This window comes from Neolamprologus brichardi, chromosome 1, assembly GCF_056152115.1.
Source record: "Neolamprologus brichardi isolate AB-2024 chromosome 1, ASM5615211v1, whole genome shotgun sequence".
NCBI lineage: Eukaryota > Metazoa > Chordata > Actinopteri > Cichliformes > Cichlidae > Neolamprologus > Neolamprologus brichardi.
The window spans coordinates 10,537,361-10,562,224 of NC_142104.1; the positions used below are offsets into that span (position 1 = coordinate 10,537,361).

General features: G+C 39.0%; 1 protein-coding gene across 9 annotated transcripts in view; it reads right to left on the reverse strand.

The window, feature by feature from the left end:
• celf6 (CUGBP Elav-like family member 6) overlaps positions 1-24,558 on the reverse strand; it is a 147,087-nt gene extending 122,529 nt beyond the window's left edge. For all 9 annotated transcript variants that reach the window (XR_004844137.2, XM_035914686.2, XM_035914472.2 and 6 more), the window contains exons 1-2: positions 24,243-24,558; positions 13,259-13,341 (exon numbers count right to left, since the gene is read on the reverse strand). Coding sequence is in view for 8 of the 9 variants with exons in the window: in XM_035914686.2 (XP_035770579.1) it covers positions 13,259-13,341; positions 24,243-24,492 (333 nt within the window). In the remaining variant the exon portion in view is untranslated. The remainder of the gene's footprint in view (positions 1-13,258; positions 13,342-24,242) is intronic.
• Between the last annotated feature and the right edge of the window lie 306 nt (positions 24,559-24,864).

A 24,864-nucleotide genomic window follows, 5' to 3' on the forward strand; every position in this document is an offset into this window, starting at 1 on the left:
CACACAAGCACACACTCACTAAGACATACAGAAGCAGAGCAGAGCTCCAACCGTGCAGGGCAGGAGAGGAGGCTGCAGGGCGCTGACCACATAATCATCTCCTAGAGAGTGATCATCAAGGCCTCCAACATCACTGCGCAAATACACCAACACTGGACCCCCTGGCATGAGCGAAGGAAGGAGGGGTGAAGACAAAGAGAGTTTACAGGAAAAAGGGAGGGAGAGAGAAAATAAAAAAAACAGGAGAAAGGCGGGGGAGAAAAGGAAATTAAAAAGTAGAAAGCAGAACAAGAAAGGAGAGATGGAGTCTTGTGTTTACGCAAGGAAAATAGGAGGCGAATAAACAGTTAAGGAGATAGAAGGAAACACGTAAAAGACAGAAATGTAAAAAAGAGAGTGAAAGACAAAAAGGCTGAAGAAAGAATAGCTAGACAGGGGAAATAGAGAAGAGGGATTTGACAAAATTTGCTTTATGTGGGGTTAGGGACAAAGGAGGGAAAAAAAATGTGCAGGTTAAAAATTGCAGGGAAAGTCAAAGATGCAGGATAGGTGTTTACAGCAGAGGAAAAAATGATAGAAAAGAAAATAGCAAGAGAGAGACATGAACAAAGACAGGGTGAGTAAAGAATTAGAGGTGAAAAAGGACTTTATTGACAGTTCAGAGAAAGAAGAAAAGAACAGGTGAAAAAGAGGTAAAAAGAAGCATGAAGAGAAAGCCAGACATAAGGGAGACACTGTATGTTTGCCACGCATGAATGTACAGCTGTGTTGCCCTGGAAACGGTTGCCGTTTGGATTATGAGCTGATTAGTTGCCCTCCTCTTTAAAGCCCCCAACAAGACTACCTCAACTCAGGAGGGTGCATGCATGCTACCTGGGACATGGTCTAGTGAACAATTGCGCTCGCACACACACACACACACACACACACACAAACACGCATGCACACACACACCGTCTTTCAGACACATATACATACAATAAACTCAGCCTTTACTCTTGGTTGCCCATTGTATTCACTGTAGCCAATACCTTTCCACGTCAACATCTCAATCTTTCACCCTCCGCTGGAGTCGGCCTCTCTGCCTCTCTGTCTCACTGTGTGTGACGTGGCAGGGTGCTAATCTTGGCCCTTATCTTTGCCTGCAGCTCTGCTCACATTCCCTTCTCCGCAAGCACCTTATCTCCCATCACTGTCAATCAGAGCAGATCAGGCTACCTACAACTGAATCCGCTCAACCCCCCCTCCTCACTTTGCCCCCACCAGCCAGTCTCCCTACACGTCCATTACCAACACTCACACCATGCATCCCCTGGCCTTGAGTATCTTACACACCACATACACAAGCAAGTAGACATGCAAACTTGAAAAACGTCTTTTGTGTAAGTATCTCTGAGTGTAGCTTCTGGCAGCTGTCTTACACAATTACCAGCAATGATCTCTTCCTTTGTCAGAACGGGATTAGCAAATTTGACCATTAAACTCATTTGTACAAGCAAATTATCAGATATGTTCTTAAACATTCTCATAGCACTGATTGAAACTTCCCTATGGGGAAAGAAATGAAAAGTGCTACAGTAATTCAGTGAGAGCAATGCACTAAAGGGAAACCTTTGCAGTGTACATGATTATTATTTTCTCTTTTAGATATATGAATTGGAAGAATATTTTATATTTTAAGTATATTTGTTTTGTTTGTTTTATAGCAATGGCCCAGATGAGAATGAGAAAACTTTTAAATTCATATTGTTTGTTCAGGAAACATTTTTTAAAAAAGGAAGTTGGTTGAATAAATAAGTAGAATACATACTACTTTTGTCATAGGTGTGTAGTCATTGCATATGTACACAGTCAGTCAAATAAATATGCAAATTAACACATACACACACAAACACACTCCAGCCTATTGGCATAATAATACAGAGCCACTGACCCCTCTCCTGTGATCCCACTGGGAAACTCACCCATCTAAATACTGTGCACACAGCTCACATTCACAGACCCGCTCACTAATCAGAAGCATTAATCCAGACTGTTGGCATTTTGGTTCACAGTCCTCACTGTGAGGGCAACTGCACTGCAGGTACAACAAAAGGAGAAAAAAATAAAATAAAATCGCACAAATCCCTTTTGGGCAGGTTTAATATTTTTAGGTGAGGGCACTTTTATGTAGGGGCAGGTGTGCTGTGGCTCCCTAATGCTGAAGTAATTGTAGATAATGGAGTTTTAAGGACAGCTGCTGATGCAGGTTTAAGTAGGATTTGTGTGGAGATTTATGACGGAGTGAAAATAGGTGGACGGCTGGCAAAGTTGGAGAGGTGCAAGTGCAATGGAGTGACGGAAGAGGTGAGAAAGGAGACGTAGAGGTGAGCGGAGAGGGTTGTCTGCCTTAGCTTATCATCGTACAAGAGAGAGGAAAGTGAGTGAAAGAGAGAAAAAAAAGAATATGGTCCATATCTTCTTGTAGAAAAAGCTCTGGGACTAAGAGGGTAAGAAAAAAATTAACTCATCCATAGTATAGTGCAAAACGAGAGCCCGTCTGGCCTGGTGCTTCTTGAGAATAGAGGGTTATAGAGGGCACAAGCTGGATGACTAATTGGGGAGGATATGAAATGAGGCTTGACTCAATCTACACCCTTGAATCAACTCTGCCCTACAGTATGCATCAAATGGGCTCCCTAAGTGGTGCTTTTCCATTGATTATACCCTTTCAATGTTACGCTCCAACTCCTTGTTGGAGAAATTTGACAGAAAAAAAAGGGGGAGCGGGAATGGGGGGGGCAGTTGAAATACCGGTCAATACTTAGCAGGGGCAAACTAGAAAAAATAGGAAAGCAGAAAGTGAGTAATACCATATAAACAGATAGCCATGAAAGCGATTCAAGAGAAAGAGAGGGAGAGGGCAAAGTGTGTAAAAAGTGTGCTTGGCTCACCGTAAACGCAGCGGTGCGTGGCACTTCGCCTGGCATAGCACTCACACTTTATGAGGTATGGAGAGGTCGTCTCCCTCGCCTCTCTACCCGTTTTAATGATACAGTTTAAATGGAAAAGCTGGAGCTTCAGTCAGCATCAAGGACTCCACTCCTTCTGGTCCACACACACTAACCTGAATAGCATGCATAAAGATATGCTCACACACATGACCTGAGCACACACATAAGCTTAAATGGGGTTTTTTTTTTGAGTGTGAGCATGTGTTTATTGATATAAGTAATCTAATATCTCACCAAATATATTCTAAAGTCTATTAGTTGTAAAATAAGCAAAACCATGACCTAAACATTACTTTACACTAAAATAAAGAGACTTTAATGTGTACATGTAGTGGCTGTTGCATGTCTTCAAGTATTACCAGAAAATTATAATTCGTGGACATCTAATAATCAAAAGGGCAGATGTTTCCATACGAAGAATACAAAACTTTGTAGGACATTTACAAATTGACCATAAATCAATATTGCTCACTGTGTAACAAGCAAGCATGCTTGAACACACAGACACGCACTCTATATACCATACACATGCTCTATAAATGATCATAGGCTCTATCCAGAACCCTTGGATGAGACAGGAGAGCGACAGCGATGAAGCTGGTAGGTGAAACTCGCTGTCAGAGCTGTGAAGTCTCCTCAGATCTGCCCCATGTGCCTGGCCACTGTACAGACAGAAGAGACGGTTTCTACCCACACCCTTCACCTATCACAGTAACCTCTCAGAGGAGAACATACTGCAGTAATGCAATATTGATCTGAAAATGTAGTGTGTGTGTGAGAGCGAGAGAGAGAGAGAGAGAGAGGGTGTTGCAGCACAGGTGTCTTTGTATTTTGATGAGCTGTATGCTCACCAGCCTTGTGTAGTTTCTTGATAAGTGATGCATTGTTTGTGCAACTGTAGAGTGTGTGTGTCTGTGTGAGTTATAGGGAGATGACTATGGGAGTCGTGTATAGAAAAAGGTGAGGTGTTAGCGTTGGTGCTATTTCTGACACCTCACAGAGTTTTTCCCAGTTTTGACTGAATGGAAAAAAGCAGGAGCCTGCAAACCCTCATTTTACCTTGCACCTATATCCTTTCTTTCCTTTTTCTTCATTATTTTGCCTTCACCTGGCTATGTAGTCTAGTCTGATGAGAAAATATTATATGAGTGGTACTTCCAGTTACAATTAGACCAGAAACTTGCAAAGTATGGCAACGCTATCAGCAGCGATTTTCATTTGCTGACTTCCAATTGTTGTTCTAATTGTTAGCAGAGTTGCTAACTCTTTCATTTGAAGCAAATCTATTTCATTCTCTAAAATAATTTACCTCCATTGAAATTTAGCATTTATTTTACTGAGGATTTATTTTTATTTTGCTTGTTTATCGCTATTCATGTACTTTACAATTTAAAAAAGCATTTAATCCCTAGCCATTATCACCATTTCCACCAAAGTGGTTACTGAATCAAGGTAGCAAAAGAACAAAATCGTTACTTGTCCAGTCTACCCTCCATTACACAAAGCTCAAATAGTGTGTATTTTTATATATAAGATAGAGAACATAGGTATCATTAAAGGGTAGAAGAGAAAAATTATATTACTCCCTGAAAACTGACTGAAAGTGTTTCTTGTCTTGTAAGAACTATTTTTGCAAAAGGGTTGGAGTCTTCCCTTCTACTGAGACAAACACTCATACCTACAGCCAATTTAAAAATCACCAATTCACCTGACATATACTTCGGACTCTATGAAGTGAGCAGAGTTTCTGCATCAGAAGCACCCCAGGCACAGGGAGCAACATTCAAACATCCACAAAGAAACTGTGACCCACAGGTTGAACCCAGAATCTTGATGCACCCTCCATCTGGACATTTCTACTGTTTTCAGGTTATTAAGCACAGTTGTAGAAATGATCTTTTTCTGGCTGTGGAGGAAAATTTTAATTTCAAACTAAAAGGGTGTGTCCTATCCTGGGTGTGTCTACGAGTTTGATACTATATGATACACATTCAGGTACAGATTTTACATTTAACAGCCTTTAAGCTGTATTATACACCGAATCTCACCAGCTCACCAGATTATGTCAGAATTCAGATTGGACTTTTTATAGCTTCACTAGAATGTTATCACACAGAGAGTTGGAGCTATTTGTGATGAAATAAAAGAAACCGCTCCCCTGCAGTGATGCAAAAGCAATAATAATTTTAGGGGGAAAAAACACAAAGTGAAAGGACTTATGAGAAATGTGGCTTTTTAGTTTAGAGTTCCACTGACAAGAATACAGGAAATACTTCCAAATATAACTCCCTTCATTCCAAACCAAAAAAGAAGAACATTAAATTTCCCCCCTAAATAAGCCGAAATACCTCTACATAAATGCCTTTACTTCGAAGGTCTAAAATTCAGACGAGTTCTTGCCGAAAAAGGAAATATAAGAACCCTCACATGCACATCAAACAGATACAGAGAAAGTATAGTACATGGACTGAATCACAGGGGCCCACAAACAGCAGTTATTCCCAGTGCAATAAAACAGGCAGACTAACTAATGGAACCACCCACACACCAAACATACTTTTTTATCACACACCACTTTCACAAATAAGCATACACACGCGCGCGCACACACACACAATCTTTTTTGTCCCAGCCCACTCATTGCTCGTTAGCTGCATCAGGGTGGTTGTTTTTGCATTGCTGCCGTGACACAGCCTGGCTGCAGCTCGCCGTATCTGCTGAGAGTGCACCACTAAAAATACTCCACTTAACAAACTCTACTGATTACAGTTTGACTTTCTAACTGTCTCCTTTTCTCTCTCCTGTCTTTAATCAGCATGTAAACAAGCACAAGGTCATTTTCTTTCTTAAACGAAATAGGGGAGATAAGAGGAGCGTGGCGTAGTTAATCCTTTGGACACGCTGATGGAGGAGTTTGTCCTGGTGATGGTCGGGTGTTAATTATGCAAGAATGATTCTCTTCTAGTGGTTGTTCTCTCTTATGATGACTCATCAGTTTATCTGTTTCGTCTTTTGCTTTATTTTATATGTTTATTTTCCATGTTCCTTGGCTGTCTTTCATCTGCTCCTCCAACAATTCCCTCCTGGAAATGTCAGTCGTTTAGTTCCCTAAGTCCTAAGGGCTGCTTCCAGATCGCCTATGTTTGAGTGTGTGTTTGTGTGTGCGTGTGTGTCACTGTGTAAAGAGCCTTTTAAAATCAGTACAAGGCTTATACTTGTCCACGTGTGATTAACTGCAGTGTTTGATTACTCTGCCAGAGTGATTTGCTGAACTCAGCAACATCATGTTTTCTTTACCCCTTGTTTTGTCTTTGAACAAATGCATGTAGATTGCCTGCCTGTTTTTGGCACATAAGGAGAAATTAAGGACAAGGCAGGAAAACCAGGGAAAGCAAAGGAGAAAGGAAAGGATTTAAAGTAAAAGCCAGTCTGCTCCAACTCTAACTCCAAAAAGATTTTCAGCAAGACTAAACATCACGTTGTCTCAAACTAGAGTGAAATCTCTCGATGAACTTCTCAAACTAAAAACACGAGTTAATTAACTTTATCCACAGACTTTCTATTGACTTTTCAGTAAAATACATAAATAAAGAATCAGGCTCACATATTAATTTTTAGTTGTTTTTTTTTTTTATTTCTTTCTTTCGAGCTGTTATTGCCAAACAGTCCGATCTTGATGCAACACAAACTTTGATGTTTAATTGGTTTAGAAGATGTCATATTCTAGCTTGCAGCTTAAGTAAGAGGCAGCGATCCAGTCTAAGTAAAAGACTAAAAGCATCATTTTTTGAGGTATGACAGCACCCAGGCCTCATTTCCATCCTTCTCCGCTATTTGTCAGACTTCTCCTCTTCCCCAGTGAAGCAGCAATGTTAACAATGCTGTCCCCACATTTACCAGTTCTGCCTCATTACAGCTAAAGAAGCGGATAAATTAGTGCAGGAGAGCATGCACGGCCGAGTCCAACTCCACCTGTCAGAGAGGGAAAGATAGTGAATGTCGAAATGGAGGAAGGGTGTGAAAAAACTGCTCAGCCTTCAGCACGTATTAAAACAAAATCTTCCTATTAAGGAAGACTCATCGCTCCAGAACCATTACCTGAGGTCTATGATTCAGTATTTTAGAAACTATATAGGGGAATCATATTTATGTCAATCATAGATTTCTATTACTAGACCTGTAATTCTCAGTCTGTCTATATACAGTATAACATGAGTTCTATAACCTGTTTAATTTTAATCTATTGTTTTAGTATATGCATTTCTTAATAATGCATTTATCTCATGGATAATTGTGTTTCCACTCTGATTTAGAAGACTAGAATTATATTTCACAAATCTTGCTTTATTTTGGAGGAAACTTGTGAACTGCTTTCTTTCTGCTACTTTATACATAGACGCCTCTTTTGATGCGAGAAGAACAAGAAGTTGCATTTTTTTCAAGCTGAACAACCTGCGCCCTGACCTGTACTGCAATATACTGCGTGTTCAAGATCAAAAGGACAAATGGAGCTGGTTGTCGCCATCCTCTGAACACCAAACTCTCCTGCCCTGCAGCTTTTAAAAATCACTATCTCTCCTGCTCATCTGTCCAGTGCCTCTGGCTTACCATCTTTATGGGCTGGTTAAGGGCGCGCTTACAATCAACTATGTTTGTGCCCTGTCCACATTTGCCTGTAAAATAGCCAGGCATTCCACAATGTCCACCCGCTTGCCTGCCAGGATTAACATTTTGCACTCTCCAAGGTTGAAAATCCCATCAGATGAAACCAAATTAATTTTGCACAATATTCAGGGCCACCGGCCACATAATAGGTGACAATACCAAGTGCATCCCTCGATTGTGATTCTATTCACTCCCTAATCAGCAGGATGGCTGCGTATGGTGCAGCAGCGTAGTAAATGCTTTCATCCCAGGGGGATAAGAAAAACAATGGCCCTTTTTAATTTCTTTTCTAAAGCGGGCAGCAGAAAGAAAATGATATAGACGTAATTGATGATGAGGAGAGTAAGGGGAGCCTTAGCAGAAGACTCATGCAGAAGACTCACGTCCAGTGGCCAGGCCTTTTTTTTTTTAATTATTTTGTGCTTTATAATGGTAACTGCTCAGGGGCACTGGAGGTTGACAAATCTGGCACAGAGGACAAATTGATCGGCAACAGAACACAATTTGTCCCATTAAAAGAATGGGTAAAGCCCTGTGTGGCCTGAGTAATTAGTTTAAACTGTAACATTTCTGTCCAGGAGTGGACCTGTTGGAAAGGGGCTCAGCGCGTCTGCTGATAAGACACTTTAACACTCCAAATATCACGCAACACACTACTGGAATATTCCTCATAAATCCATTACTACTGAATAATTTTTTGTTTTGTTTTGATAAATGACAATATGAGTATCAACATATGTGCATAACTTGTGTCTCTTGCTAAATTTCCTACTAACTTTCCAGGAAAAAGAAGAAAAAAAAGTAGTAATAACAAAATTACAGGAAACGCATCTCTTTTTTTTCTTATGTTCAAACTCACTGCCCATGTAAGGTATGTGTGATTTTGGTAGGATGAAAAAAAAATCCAGTTGCTCATTCTCAGCATTCACTGAGACTCAGACAGAGACATACGGCTAGTGTATGGTGGGCACGTCTGTGGTGTGACGTGGGGAGAGAGTGTGTCAAAAACACGGATGCGCTGATCCATGGCTCCATGGCGGTGTGCTTAGTGACACATAATACTGGTATTGCACAATCTGCTCCTGACCCATTTTGTGTGACACATACTGAAGTCAATTTTCTACACTTTTCATGCATAGAAGGAGAAAGAAATACAAGAAAATCAAGCATCTTTCTATCCACTTTGGGGGAAGTTGATACCTTAAAGCTTACCCTTTCATATTTGAAGTGAAACACTTCTGAATGAGTTTGTAGCTGTTTTCATATCTTCTCCACTGTTGTGCTTGGTTGCCTTGTCAATACAGCAGGCTGATGCTGCTGGTACTTTCACTCAGAAACCAAGAAATGAGGATTCTTCAGCTGAAAATTCTAAGCAAATAATAAGTGCTATGTAGGGGTCCGACCCCACCGTCCCATAGTTAATACATATATATTCTACAAGTTCACATACAGTAAAGGGAAAACAGTAGTGAGTGTGATAGGAAAATGCATAGTGAAATGAACAAGAAACAGAGATAATTTTTTTGCCAAGAAGTTTTTAATTGGCATTTGGGCTTCAGCCGCACCCAATTAGCAGGATTGTTACATGTGAACACTAAGAGCTAATTGGCCTTATAGGTGAAAGGAGCACTGCCCTGAAAGGAGAGCACAAGGCTCACTTGAAAATTCATAGCTCCAGTAGGACTATGTTGGAAGGCTATTTGGCAAAAAGTTGTAAATAACACTCTGCTCCTGCAAGTATTATTTATACTTCCTTGCAGCCTTTATTGCCAAATGCATAACAAAGACAGAATCATGGCCGCTATAAGCTTTATGGGCAATCAGAGGAAAGTATTTGGTCATCAGCATTTTTTTCTGTAATCAACAATTTACCTGTCTACAAAAATTGCATTGATTTAAAAAAAAAAAAAAGAAAGTCTTGAACTATATTTTATATAAATCTTCTAGGAGTCAATCAGATCTGAAGGGAAATATCCCAAATTTTGTTACCCTATTAAATGGCCGTTCTCAGTTGCATTAACTTCAATAGATATAACTAAGAGAAAGATGTCCAAATTACAAAGATGACCACTGGCCTTCTTTGTTTAACTGCATGTAAAATTTACACAGGCATTGCCCACCCAAAGCCTCTAAAAGACTCACTAATAATCTGTTGTCCTAACTTACTGCGTCAAGTAGACGTGAAGAGAAAGGTTTTGTGTGACAAATTAAACTTAAACTGCTATCTTTTCCAAAGACTAACCAGACGATTTCGGTGACCAAACAAACCAAAGAAATAAAAACTGCAAAGCACTACCATTTGGCATCACCACCATAAGGTAATAACAGCCTGTTGAGACTGATGGCAGTGTAGGTGATCTCGTATAATTCATTGGCATAATAACAGCTGATAACAAAGAATTAATTGGATAATAACACTGGACTTATGTAAACATAATCACTCACAGGAATAGCCTAACCTGTCTACATTCAGTACTATCCTGCCTTATACTGAGGAATATGCCGCATGTAAGTGCAAATACAACAGCACAATGAGCTCACCAAGGGCAAGAGACTCAATCTCTGATTACATTTACTATACAAACTGTAACAGCAGGATCTGTTGCACAGGACATCAAGAGCTCATTATGCTCTTTACATGCAATTAATCAAACAATATAAACAAAGATCCCTTTAGCCATAGATGACAGCGCCCGATTCCCCAGAGGCAACTGATGTACAGTGAACACTACAAAACTTTTTTTTTGAAAAATGTAAAAGTCATCGTTAATCTTAATGTGATAGTGCTGATACTATGCAATATAATCTGTTCCTCCTGCCTGTTCACACTGTTACCTATAATCTTCTCATGCTGAAAAATAGAATGCAGTGGCATGAAAATATCTGGACTTTTCTTGTAAAATAAAAGAAATATGTTGTGTGGTAAGATAACAGCGCATTTAGGACAAGTATGCTTTTAAGTTTACAACACATGTTGGGAAAGCCAGCCAAGTCTACAGTGTCCACTGCAGCAATCGGCTATAATAAAACAGTTATTGATAATATTTACTCAGTCTTCTTCATGAATTATGCCTGAGACATTACCTAGTCAATGTTGTCTTTCTGTTTTCTTTTTCTTTCAGCTAATCATCCTTGAGCAAATCATAATGTAGCCAATAAAAGCAATAAAAGGAGAACTCAAGGACTCATTAAGAACTGGGAAGCTCTTGCGACCTGTGCGCTCTGTTCACTTGGGACTATTCACAAGTTCACAGATGCCTAAAAGACTCAAATTATGCTCACAATGTTCTGGCTTCATTTTTTAATATTGTTTTTTAGTTTGCTTGCTGATTTTGTTATTTGTGTGTTTTCTAATCATGCTGAATTTTACAGAGAAGTATATTCACCTTTAGATCTAAATAAGGAAGCCAACCAAAGACTTGGCAATGCAGACTATACACTGCAAACTATACACATCTATAAAAATAGATTAACATAATTCATTAGGTTCATGGCTGTCAGGTCACATTTCAAAATAGCAATGCAGTGGTTCCTAAGTGTCATTTAACTAAATTATAAGCTTCAATATCTATATTATTTGTCCCATATCCATCCCTGTGAGATAGAGAGTAAATTGACTGGTTCTTATATAGTGCTTTTCTACTCTATTAGAGCACTCAAAGTGCTTTACAACTACAACAGCCATTCACCCATTCGCCCAAGCACTATTAATATAACATCCACAGTCACATTCTAATGGATTCGGGGTAACTCAGGGTTCAGTATTTTACTCAAAGACACTTTAACATGACATGCTGGGTAGTCCATCAAGCCTCCGATCAGCAGATGACCCTGAGTCACAGCTACCTTTTTTAAGCTACATGTCTTATATGAACAAATTTACATTTGGTTACCTGACAGTAACATAGCCACTACTGAAATGAGCAATCATGTCTGTAGCACTGTGGTGAGACGCCACTAAAATGGCAGCATTATACAACTGGGCATCTCAAACCATCAGGCCATGACAGTGAAAATGAGGCTTGTCCAGAAGTGTCACCTCTCCCAGCTTCTGTCTGTCTTTGTTTCTCTTGCATTATTATTTCCACCATTGTCTCTTTCCCTATATCTCTCTCACTTTATGTGTCTCATACACACATGGGCACACACACACACACACACACACACGCACAGAGAGAGAGGCAAAGACAGGGAGAAAGAGAGCGAGAGAGAGGAAAAGACAGAACGTCTTTATTAGTCCTCTGTATGCAGTCTGTGCTCAGCCTGAGATTGCAGGACTGACCCCTCACTGTGAGCTGCACAGGGGAAATGTTTACTCAAACCCCAAAGAACATGCCATTAACCTCTTTCTAGATAGAAGACAAACAATAATGTCCCTCCATGAGGGCAATAAAGACAGAACACCTATCCAGGACCATCATGACAATCATCTCATTATGAAGCTGCGGGAGGTGGTAAGGAGCCAGGGAGCCCGGTCTCCCAGGGATACTTTCTCTACAGTATACCAGTGTGTCTAACATTCAGTAAGGTATTTATGATATGCAGTCAAGCGCAAACAAATTGTTAACCCAACAGAGTTAAACCATTGCAAGCCTGACCCAAAAGCTACAACTACCGCTTCCCCCTACTTGATAAACCATTCATTTTGCTTACTTTCTTCCATCTTTCCTTATTGTGTCATCTCCTATAGTGTCTCTTTACCTCTTTTTCTCCCTGGAGATTGAGACGACAATCCTTGGGCTCTGATTAAAGCCCCAACCTGGGAGGATATTTTAGTGTTGAAAGTAAATGAGGGGGGGGGAGTCTTTTTCTTAGGAACACGCAAGCATAATTCAGTCACACCTTGATAATTCCCCTGATGTGTGAGTCAAAGTCCCCTTGCACGCATCAAATAAAGAAAGACACCACAAGCTCACACTCATCCCAGATTGAGGGTCTCCTCCTGGGTAGGCTTAAGAGCCCACTACTGGGTACCGTTTACCTGTGTCGTTTGAAGAGCCCATTATTTTAATTGAAAAAGTTACCTGCCCGCCAAAGGCAAACAGTGAAAAAAAAAAATGTGAGGAGAATTAAAACAAAAACACCAGATGGTGATATACATGATAAAAATGATTGTTTATACTTACTGTTTGATTATATGTGATAATGAGAGTGGGATTCCTCAAGGCAATTATTGTCTGTGGCAGCCATATTGTGAGAGGACAAGAGAAGGACGGCACGGGCTGGTATGAAGAAGCGCTTATCAAATATCTCCGGCGGGGTGATTAGTGTAATAAGACACTGCAAGGTGAGATAGGCCGCTCACACTCTTTTAGTATGTCTGTGCAAGTTTGCGTGTGTAATTAAGTGAAAAAGAATGGGTGTTCCAATGAGCAAGAAACAGAGCCTAAGAGGGAGTCTGAGAAAGTATGAGCGACTCCCTTCATCTGTTTTCCATATCTGTGTGTGTCTCTGTGTCTTAACGTATACTCTGTCCCCATGTGCCTTACTCTGGCGGTGTGTGTGTGTGATATAATTCCTATGTTAATGCAGGTTCCCATGCCAGGCTGGCTGCCCCAAGGGCTTTAGCCTATGACAGAGGGCAGATTGGGGGCACTTACCCCTGGCAGAGTCTTCTGTTCATGGAGGGCGCTCTGGGCCTTCAGTGCTGACTCTCTGGCACAGTATGTTAGAAAGGCACATCCTGCAGTATCAGGAGACAGGAGAAAGAAAAGCTTATTACACACCACTGTTAATGTTTAATGAAAGGAAGGGGGGAATTAAGGTAACTGAGAGTTTTCAGATTTAAAGTGCACATGTAATTGCAAGTTGTGTTTTTTATTGTACTTAACTGTCTTGAGAGATCAAAACACAAACTAAAAGCTAAAATCATATGTCATTGTGGTGATTTAAACTTTTTCTGCATGTCAAACATTTGATTATATTGCTATATATTGCATTAAATAATATTCATCTATGATTAAATGCATAAACTACAAAAGAAATCCATCTCATTAATCACTTAAAACACCCTAGAAGAGTTTGGTAACGTATTTGTCTGTAGAGACCCAGTTTCATTCTTTTGCCCTTTTACAAATGTGCTGGTTCAGTACCCAACCAGCAACAGCTTCCAGAGTGTGAGGGTTCAACTGAAAATAACATAGTGACCAGGATATATGACCGACTTTGTCACTCTCTTTTCTCTCTTTGTCTGTGATATGGATGAACCAAAGCTGGAGTTTGATGAGTTTGTTTCACTAAGGGTGGAGTTGACACACAAGTACAGCAGAGAGCCAAGAGAGGACAAAATGGAGCGATCACTTCAGCTGTATGCAAACAAAATCTGGAGAGTCACTTTTCCTTGATTCTCTTCTTTGTTCTTGTGAATACTTTTCAAAGTTTTCAGTGTTGACTTTACAAATAGGAATGACAATTGTTTCATAGTACAGTACACCTCTGAAAGGAGAACACTTGACTTGTATAAAGTCATTCGAGGTGAGCAGAAAAAATGGTTTGCATACAAAAAGTGAACAGAGATTTGTTACAAAATGTAACTTAAATACAGATCAGCTTTTAATTGGATAACTCAACTGTAGTCGCGTTGTGAACAGGTGACACCAGCGTAGCGCCTAGGTTTCAGTGTGTAAATATTACAAATAATTAAAAAATTCACAGGAGTAGTTTCATTGAATATATGGCAAAAATATGACACCTAATATAAGACTTACTGTGTTATTATATTAAAATAGAATTCATATATCCTGACAGTTAAAATGTAGCACTCTAAATTAAGCAGTTCTATATCCTTGGACTCATTAAATGCTGAGAAGATTAAAACTTTACTTTTTTATGTGACAACCCCTTTAGATTAGATTTAGTGAACTTATGTCATCAATGTTTATGTCAATAGAATGTCTGCCACGTGGCTTGTGTTTTTTAGTGTTTTCATCTAATCCCTCCATTATTGCCCCATTTTAATAATGACAAAGTGCACTGGACTAAGCAAAACAAAACGGCAACATTGTTAATGTGCATGTGTAATGTGCAAAGTAAAAAAAACCAAATGCATAGAAGTAATGCTTTCTAATAATAAATGACCACTTTCATAGCTACTGAAGTCCACAACAGTGTCCGTACATTTAAGGTGACAAGTGATTATAAAACTCTGACAATGAGCTGGAACTGTAACACATATTTGTGGATACTTTTAAGTCAGAAAATTCAGGAAAACAGAATATAAATAAATAGTAACTAGTAAGTAAGTCTCCTAAAAAACATGACAGCTTTCATTAAAGGGTAAGTTGTTGCTCTGTTACGCGCTTGGCAGAGCTGACAATGGGTGACCCCCGTTCAGAAGAGGTTTTGCACTGTGCAGCATAATTTCTCATTACTACATGTCACACCTACTGCCAAGGATCCCCATGGGAGAAGACACACACACACACACACCTACACATACAGATGATACCCGGCATGCCTAGCACCCATCATCCCCAAAAGCCAGAAACACACTCTGGCACCCAGCCAAGAGAGCTCCCTTTCACGACAACCTTCACCCACCTCCACAACTAGGTGGTTACTCAAGAGGAAAAATCACCTAAACGACACTGATGAAACAGCATGCCACACAGCAAAGCAGAAAAGTTTGGGTGCCTGGGGAAACACTCTTCATCCTTTATGGCATTACAAAACTGTGGAACATGAGTTGAGGACTCCTGGGGGGAACGTCCTGGCAAAGGCTTATGGGACTTGCAGGCTCATGCTGATATTCTTCTATCGGTGCCATGCCATCTTTGACGTGGTTTTTAGTGCACATTTTTTCTGGAGAATGGCATAATTTTTATCTTGATGTTATATCCCCACAAATCAGTGAATCAGTGAGGCAGCTGTAAAAATGTATAACTAAAGTCTTTTAATGTCAACATTTTAACAGACATTTAATTTACTTATTGTTTAGCTTTGTGTGAAATGGTTTAACTCCACACTTTAGCATATGTTAATAACCAAATAAATGTATACACGTGCTGTTATTAAATGCAATTTAATAGAAATGACTTTGTTATACTTTGGTTCCCAAAAAGTTCCCAAAAAGCTGATTCTGTTCATCTGGAAGTAGCGTTTTTAGTGGGAGGAACATTTTGTCACTCATCCAAGTGGCTTCTTCAGTTTTGTACTTTGGTTGTTTTTTGTTATAAGATAGTATAGAAATCATTACAGTTTCTGGAAAATGTTTTTGGTTTACGTCACAACATTTATTTTGCAAAATATCTCTATAACACAGCATTGTTCTCTTCATGTCTTTATTATCTTTCATAATGATTATAATAAATTCATATATTAATTAAGGTGCAATATCAGAATGCTAACACTGATTACATTAATATTAAATGTCTACACGTTAATGTATCAGTGCATTAATATTGATCATATATTATTGAGTATCATTTGAGGCTTTCCCGCAGTATTAATACTTAATAAATATTACATAATATATATAGAAAAATAATGCATTTAAATCTAAATAGCAATCATATTAATGCTATTGTTTAAGTAATTGTGTAGTTATATTATATTGTTGTTGCTTTACTGAAATAAAATTTAAAATGTGGAACTTTACTAGTACACCTGTAGTAATTAGGGGTGCAACAATACACAAAATTCGGTTCGATACTTTGGTGACAGGGTTTGATATTTTTTCAATACAAAAAATGTTCATGTCATTTTAATTTATCATTTATTAAAATTATAAATATATATTTTAACTCAAAAGTACAGTTTTTTAAATTTAATGTTGCTGAAACAACAAAATAAAAAAAATAAATCTATCTGATCAAGAAATCACTCATCTTTGGAAAAGAGAGTTTATTACAGAGAAATGGCTCTTTCCAAAATAAAAGCTATACTATACACTTCTTCTGGGGTATACTCTCAGCAGCATATTAAACATATCAGGTCCCCATAAGGAGAATCATGTGCTACCGGCTGTCTAAATGACTCGGGGAAAGTTTGTAGCATCCGTGCTTGTTGTTTTTGTCTGCTTCCACTTGTCTTTGCACTAGGATGATGTGGCCTAAATGTGCAGTCATATTCGTTGTGTTCCCACTAGTGCTGTCAGCGTTAATGTCGTTAAAATGACGTTAACGCCATAACGCGGCTAATCTCCGTTAACGAGTTACCACGGATCGCCCAGTGCGTGGGGCTGGACCATGTCAACACGTTGACAAGCTAACTGCGCTAACGCAGTAGTTCCCACAAATTGAGCATTGCGTGGCACATCCGACATACTGTTTTACTTTTGTCCATGACTCGCTTACCTTCAGGGTCATACTTCACATGAAAACCAAGATAGTTCCAAACGCCAGATTTGAATGAGGGTGGGGGAGGTTAAATTTCGGGTAGCGTTGAGGCATTTGCCATGTTGCAACGAGCTTAGCTTCTGTCTTGCTAGCTTGTGCTGCGCTCAGTGGATCTGCACTCCACAGTGCAGCCTAGGCGGAGTAGTCGAACGCAGATCCACTGAGCTCTCAACACAGACAGCATCGTCAGAAGAAAAGTTGATAAAATAAATAAAAAATGTTGTATTGTTCGATACATATGCATACCAAACAGAAAGCACTGTATGGACGGTTCAATATCGATTTGAGTATCGTTGCACCCCTAGTAGTAATGCTACTTTGTCATGCAGGTACCTTTAGAAAAAAATGCATTTGATACTGTTCGTTTAAATAACATATTAAAGTGGGCTTCTTATGCAGTGTAGCCTTTAATATCCATTCAAAATATGCATCTGTCTCAGATTCCTGACAGCTGTTGAATATCTGCAAGACTTTGGGAAAGCTTTATACCCAACAATGTTGGCTCAGGGAACATCTGTAGCCCAAAGGATTCAGTGAGTGGGAAATCCAGTTGTGGAACAGATGAGCATTCTGCTTGGAGAACATGAATGATGGAGAGGATCATTCATGTGATCGATGCAACAGCTGGTAGCAGGTTAGGCCTGTCATCTTAAAAATCTAAAGTAGGTAATTGGCATGGGATTACATATAAATATCACTGCCCGTTGGTATTATATTCAATGATGTAAAATGACTTGAAAAACAAACCACTTTTACTGAATATGCAGCAGAAGGCACAAATTTATTACATATATGCAAAATATTACAAAAAACATCACATTTACACCAAATGAATACATGTTGTTTTGAATTATGTAAGAAAACAGAGCAAGGTTTAAGGATTTGGCAGTAATGTATACTACATGTTATTAACAAACAGATAAAGCACAATTGCTCTGTGCATCATGTTGGGGTTTTTTTTTTTGTCATGTTTAAGATATTTCTGTTTTATCAAGTACATCCACTAACATTTAAATTAACACATTAGAAGTTTGACTTAAGTAAATAATGACCAGCAGTTGGGAAAATGCAGTAACATATTGGGATTTAATGTGAAAAAGAAGATGAGAACATGTACAATGTTCAAAGATTAAGGGTAAGCACTGGCGATGGTTCAGCAAAAGAACTTGTGACTTTCTGTGATGAGCAGGTTAAGTGGGGTGAAAATAATAGTTGGGTAATCAAACACAATTTACCACACTACATTTTCAGTTAGGGACAAAAGTTCAACCGATTGTATTTAAGGCAAATGGAAAAGTAAACCCTGAAAAGTGGTTCAAAGAGAAAGCAGAGAATAGGAAATGAGTCTTTTCTTTTGCAAGGCACGTTTTGGGTAATTACTTAAAGAACTTTTCCCCCTGTAATGCTTTTTTCTAACAATTTGTTTTAACATGGAAATTAGTATGTGTGAACAACTGCATGCATTGAGGCATAAGAGTGAATTGTGATTTTTTTTTAAGGCATCAGGTACCTGTAATTGAAATAACTCCAGAACAAATTTGTATAAATTTTCAATTCATTAGCTGTGAATTTATGAATCATCAGCAATTTGCTCCTCACATATGTATCATCCAGCAATGTTCATTAAACTGGAAAAAGAATGCAAATTAATTCCCAACAAGATCTCGGTGCAAAGAAATAAAATAAAATAATATAGTGAAACAACTGAATGCTGCCGAATGTGACAGCCTGACCCTCTGGTGAGTACTGAGACAAATATGATGTGAGGATTCATCCACTTCCTGCGTCTGTGCTAAACATACTGTTACCTGGAGAGCATTTTTCCATCTTTCCGTTGTTCCATCCATCTACATTCAGAGCTGGCTCTTCAGAGCCGTAACTGTCTGGTTCACACACAGCCCCTTTTCTAATGATCAAAGAGGTCATCTGTAGACTTAAGCTTTACCTGTCACTCAGCTTACACAAACTGTCTATCACTGTCCAACACTTGCTCTACAACACTCCTACTGTAGATAAAATCCCATACGTGTATGGCTCTGTAACTCAGTGGCCATTACTAGAAGTCTGAAGGACTTAATTGACACAAAGCCGCCAATCTGTCTCTGAGCTGAAAAGGATTTCTTGAACTCTAGGAGTATTGTGCAATTAGATATTACTGCCCACTGTAGTTTACTTTTGGTTATTTCAACACCTAAAAAGCTTTTTTATGTCAATTTGGCAGACTATTTATAGCCAATTTCACTGCATGGACCTACCGAGGAGAGGAAAATGGATGAGGATATTTAACAACTCTTTGTATCTCTTCTTCCTGGCTGTGTGGTGCACCTCAGAGTCTCTCCTCTCAGCATCAGAGACGGATTGATAAATAACGCTACTCAAGCAAAAGATTTGCCCCCCACTAACATTCAGCATGTCTGAACAATGCATGCATTCTGGCACTGACACTAAGTATTATGATAATGTAGTGCTCAGCGAAATGATGGATGTTAAACAGCACGACCTGGCTGCACTACACACTGGCGATCACCATGCCCGCAAATAGTGTCAAGTCATCCCACGCACTGTATACAGCTCCCTGACGACACACAAACTATCAAATCGGCATTAAAGGCAACAGTCTCTAGCAGCTATAAGGCTGGATATAATTATCTGTTAAGAGATGAAAAAAAATGTTATCTGAACAGACTAACCATTCGGTTACACTCCTCTACCCAACTGTACAGGAAATCACAAAACAGAAAATTACCAGGATATTTAAGTCCCTGGAGATACCCTAAACGCTCAAAGTAAGAAAGCACATAACATCTGTTCAAATTGTTGCAGTGCAATCCACATGAATTAGTCATAAGCTAATCTGACATATTTTGATCAGTTCTTAAATCCATAATTATGGTGCAATTTTTTTGTCATAGGCCTCGAGCTGTGAAAAAAGGCAGTGCTGCAAATCATCCATTAGGCATGTTTTACTGATTGATGCCAACAGTTATATGCATCATATATCTGTAACAAGTCAAATCTTTCTCACCTACAAATTAGACATGAAGAGGAATTTCAAATTAAAAGTCAAATTAAATGTATTGCATATTGCAAAAATAATAATAATGTTTTCAGGTATCACGGAGGCAGAGTTTTTATAACATCCTCTGGTTCTCTGATACCGTGCTGTGAAAAATGTTTATGTTGTGGGGAAAAAAGAAAGTTGATTGAATTTCTGATGATGTTACAATATTGAGAGCCTTCCGGGCCTCTGACATAAAAGACTGCCAATATACATTGGCATGTTGTGCATTGTTGTGAACGAAGCCTGTAAGCTGCTTTATAAACCACTGTGTAATATGCACGCAGCTGCCTTATTAGGCACAAGTAGGTGTTGCTTCAGCTTTATAAGACTTCTTGCAGTTTAAGTTTGTTGTTGTTAAACTGTATTTAATTCAATAAAAAAAGGCGTTTGTTTGTTTTAATTTAGCTTAGCTGCACAGATTGAAACAGGGTGGTCAAAATAATATCAACGTGTCTCTACATTAAATAAATATAGGAATTGTTGAATTATTAAATTAAATTCAATGCCCCAACTGCAGTCTTCAAAATGAACACAAAACAAAAATTGAATATTGAAACTATGCAGATAAAACTGTTGCATGAGTATTGTATTATGTCACATTAGCCTAAGCTCGATGTTCTCTAAAGTGGTAACTGAGTGCACATACTGTGCACTAAAGATTACAGCAAAATATTATATTGTATAGAGCCAAGTAAACGACTCAAGCTACAGCGTTGACAATGGTTACACAGCAACAACACTTATCTATATTGATTAATACCATCTATATCAGCAGACAATCAACAGGCATAAATAAAACTATCTATTGTGGACTGTAGTAGATAAAGATTACCTCAGGGATTTCTACTGGATAGCAGTGAGTCTGGGATTCATGTGAGTCTAACATCTACCAATTATTTCTCAAATGACATCCCAGATGAGTCCATACTTATAAAACTTACATACTTGATGTATTTTGGCCAGTCAGTGTTTTGGACAAATACGTTATATTACAGAATTTGCACTGCTAGACCACCAAACTGCATTGCACTGTTTAGAGACCTTCATTAAACTTGCATTTATTTATTTAGTTACTTATTTATCCGACACTGTCAGCAGTGAAAAACAAACCTGTGAACAGGATAAGACATATTATTTGACTTTAAGTTGATTTGAGACTCTTGGTATCACTTGATAACAGTTTTGTTGGTTTGTTTGTTTTGTTTTGTTTATAGATCTATGGAGCAGACTAAGAGCATTAGCTTTCATTTGATCTTATTTTTCTCTGAGCCTGAGAAATGGGAACTTATTAGCGTTGCATTTTCAAAATGATTCTACTTTAAAAAAAACTTAAAAAAACAAACAAACTGCCCACTTCAGTCAAAATCAACATGAGGACAACAGCAACAGTGAAGCAAAACAGTAAATTTGAACCCCCCCCCCCCCCCCCCCCCCCCCCCCCCCCCCCAAAAAAAAATAAAAGAGTCAATCCTAAAATCTTTTACAGCGATCCACAGAGCTTACCGGAGCTGTAGAATAAGGTGATTATTCTTTGTGCATGTATTACTCCTTGCATGACTCCTAACTTGTTTTAAATGTTTTAAATACAGAAAAGATCAACTAGACATGCTGACAACAGTACATATAAAATATATAATAACAATGTGATGGTGTTTGGATCGATCGCATGTCACCTTTTATTTTGGCAGGTAAAAAATGGAATAATTGTAGTAAGACTGTTTTTCTTCCTTTCTATAATTTTAATTTCAAATTGTTTTGTTGTTGTTGTTGTTGTTTTTGTTTTTTTTTTTACCTATTTTTTTATTTGATACATAACAATTAATTTATAATTCAATTCATTTAAAACATGAATCTTAATTTATGACAGACTTAAGTTAAACATGTCTTGTTCACTGTGTTGTTTATAGGACACTTTGTCTTGGAAAACTTGTAGCCCTTCTTTCAAAGTTAAGTAATTCATTTTACCTTCAGTTCCCCTACAAAAGCTTCCAGTGTCAGAATGATCAGTCTGTTTGTAGTTTACTCTTTTCTCCTTGACTGACACAGCTGATTTTACACTATATCTACTTTGTTTTGTTAATGTCACTAATCCCATTTTCTCACTCTTGTACTTTCTTGCTTCAGTCTAGAGATGTCACACCTTGGCACAGCAGGGCACATGAGCATGGTTTAGATGAGTGGCCAATAAGAAAAACTCATCCATATAATGCATTGGTAAAATCTTATTAAAAGTGCATGCCTGTGCTCCCAAAGTGACTTTGAATGTCACGCGGGATGAAGTGGGCATAATGCGAACATCAGAGTGGCCTTGGTGGAGGATGATTTGAACAGGCATACAGCTTTGGAACAGGATTATCCTTCCCGAGGCAACTATCCTCCAGAGTGTTGACATTCAGGGATGGTTGAGGACAGGCGTAAACAACACGGATATCAGAAATATTGTTTTAATCGATCATCAGGCTCCAAAGAGGAAAAACAGAAAGACAAGAAGCAGGTTGACCACCAGCAGCTGATGGCTGGAGAAACAGGTGGTGCATGGAGATCCTCAGGGCTGCACACACAAGAAAGTAATGGTGAGCCTTCGCTCATTTCTCCCACTAGAGCGTCTGACCAGTCTAATCAATAAGATCATGAACTACTGCCACTGAATTACATATCATACGTAATTTGCCCGCCTGGTGAATTTTTGAGAGTGAATTGCATGTGAATTCAGCACCAGTGGTGAATATGTGAATGTGTGTTATTTGCCTGTGTGCTGTCTCAGTGCAAGTGTCTGTCTGTGTGCACACGTGCATGTGTGTGCGCGTGTGTGTATGAGAAAGAGAGCAAAAGAGATCATTAAAGCATAATCCAAAACTATATATGTATAGAGATAGATATAGATATATAAATTGTTTCTCAATACAGTGCTCTTTAACTTAAAGATAAACTGATTTCTGGTTATATTTATATAAGTAATAATAATCTGAAATACTACCAAATAAACTTAATAAGTACGTAATATGAATAATAATAATAACAATAATAGTAATAGTAGTAGCAGTAGTGCAAGTAGTCTCACAATAAAGATAAAAAGTTATACATTTTTTATTGTAGCTTCTTAAATAGATTACTAATTGAGAAAATAATGTATAATAAAAGACTTTAAATATATGATAATGATCAAAATTTAAATTTTAATAAAATGTTTTGAAATTGTTGCAATCACATTAAGTTAATGACAAAATTTTATAGCAACAGTACAGGAAGGAATAAGTTGAACAAAACTTAAACTTTGAATTGTGGACTTAAAAAAGAAGAAAAAAATCATTTAAGCTTGTCTAGAAATACAAAGCCGAATTGCACACTGGCATTCATTACTATCACTGTAATTAGAGCCGATCGATCCGTGATTATCCGTTACGTGTCTGACTAATTACTAAGTGTACACAGATCCCGCTCGTTTTGGACAATAAGGGTTCGGGGGTGAAAAGAGCAAGCGAGAATGCAATGTGTGCTGGAGCTGAGCCTCTACTATCATCCTGCTTTGTACTTCCTGACTGCAACCCGCCCACGGTGCTCCGTTACAATACAGCTGCCATGTAAGTAGTATTTTCCACAGCTAATGACGTCCGAAAAGTAGAAAACATATCAGCCCGCTGAAAGGTCAAAGCAGCTTGTCAGCACCACGTTAATCGCCGATTTTGACTGTCTGATAATGGCTTACATTTTCAGCTTCCCAGAAAGTATTTACTTCTCGCTGATAATATACAGCAAATGTGATGGATTTTTTTAAAATGGAATTTATGCGCCTGCACAGCTGCCTGTCCCGTGTCCCGCCCCCTTAACTGGCCTTAACGGGGATGCTGAGCACATGATAGTAAATGTAAACACACAAAGGCATTTTCAGCTGTAGTATTCACGTGGATTGTCTGGTAGCGGTAACAATTAACCCTGCACTTCCAAGCCGTTCACTTCCACGTGTTCCCCCTCTCACGCCTCAGACGTATTTGTGTGTGTGTGCCTCTGCGTGTGCGCGTGTGCTTTCGAAGCCACTACGGGGCTCCCACACTGTCCCAAACATCTGCAAATTAACACACTTTTCATGCCCTCTGCCCCAGAACTGAGCCGGGACGTGCTTTGTCACTACTTTGCGTAAACCTTTTTCTCAATCCCTAAAGCATCATAAAAGTAGTCAAAACAACCAACCTTTATGCATTCCCGTAAACCTGTCTTTCAGAACAGTGAGTTCGTATATCTTTCCGAATTCCTCAAACAGGGGTTTCAGGTCTTTTTCCTCCAGGTTTCTGGGAATCTGCCCGATGAAAAGCTTGATGGCGTCGTGGTCCTTCATTGGAATGGTGTTCTGGCCGATGGTAAGCCCGTTCATCCTGCCGGCGCTGTTCGTGGTGCTGAATCCATTCTCTTGCTGCACTCCGTTTGCAGTGACTGTAGCCATCTTTCCTCAATGGGCCGGCGGGCTGCTCTCTCTCTCTCTCTCTCTCTCTCTCTCTCGCTCTCTCTCTCTCTCGCCTTCTCCCTCTCTCTGTGTAGTCAACTGCACATTGCACACTCCCCCCCTCCGTTATATCTTCCTGTCTCCCCACTCCTCCTCCGGTTCTCCCTCCCTACCCTCTCCTGTCCTTCCTTTACAGGCTAAGCCGCTTTGTTTGGAATCAGTATTATTTATTTATTTATTTTTATTATTCTTTATGTGTTTTTATTTTTTCCGCCCCCCCCCCCCCCCCCCACACACACACACACCATCACCACCGCCACCCCCAAGCTGCCACTCTGTTCCGTGACGTCAACTCGTACTCTTATGAATACA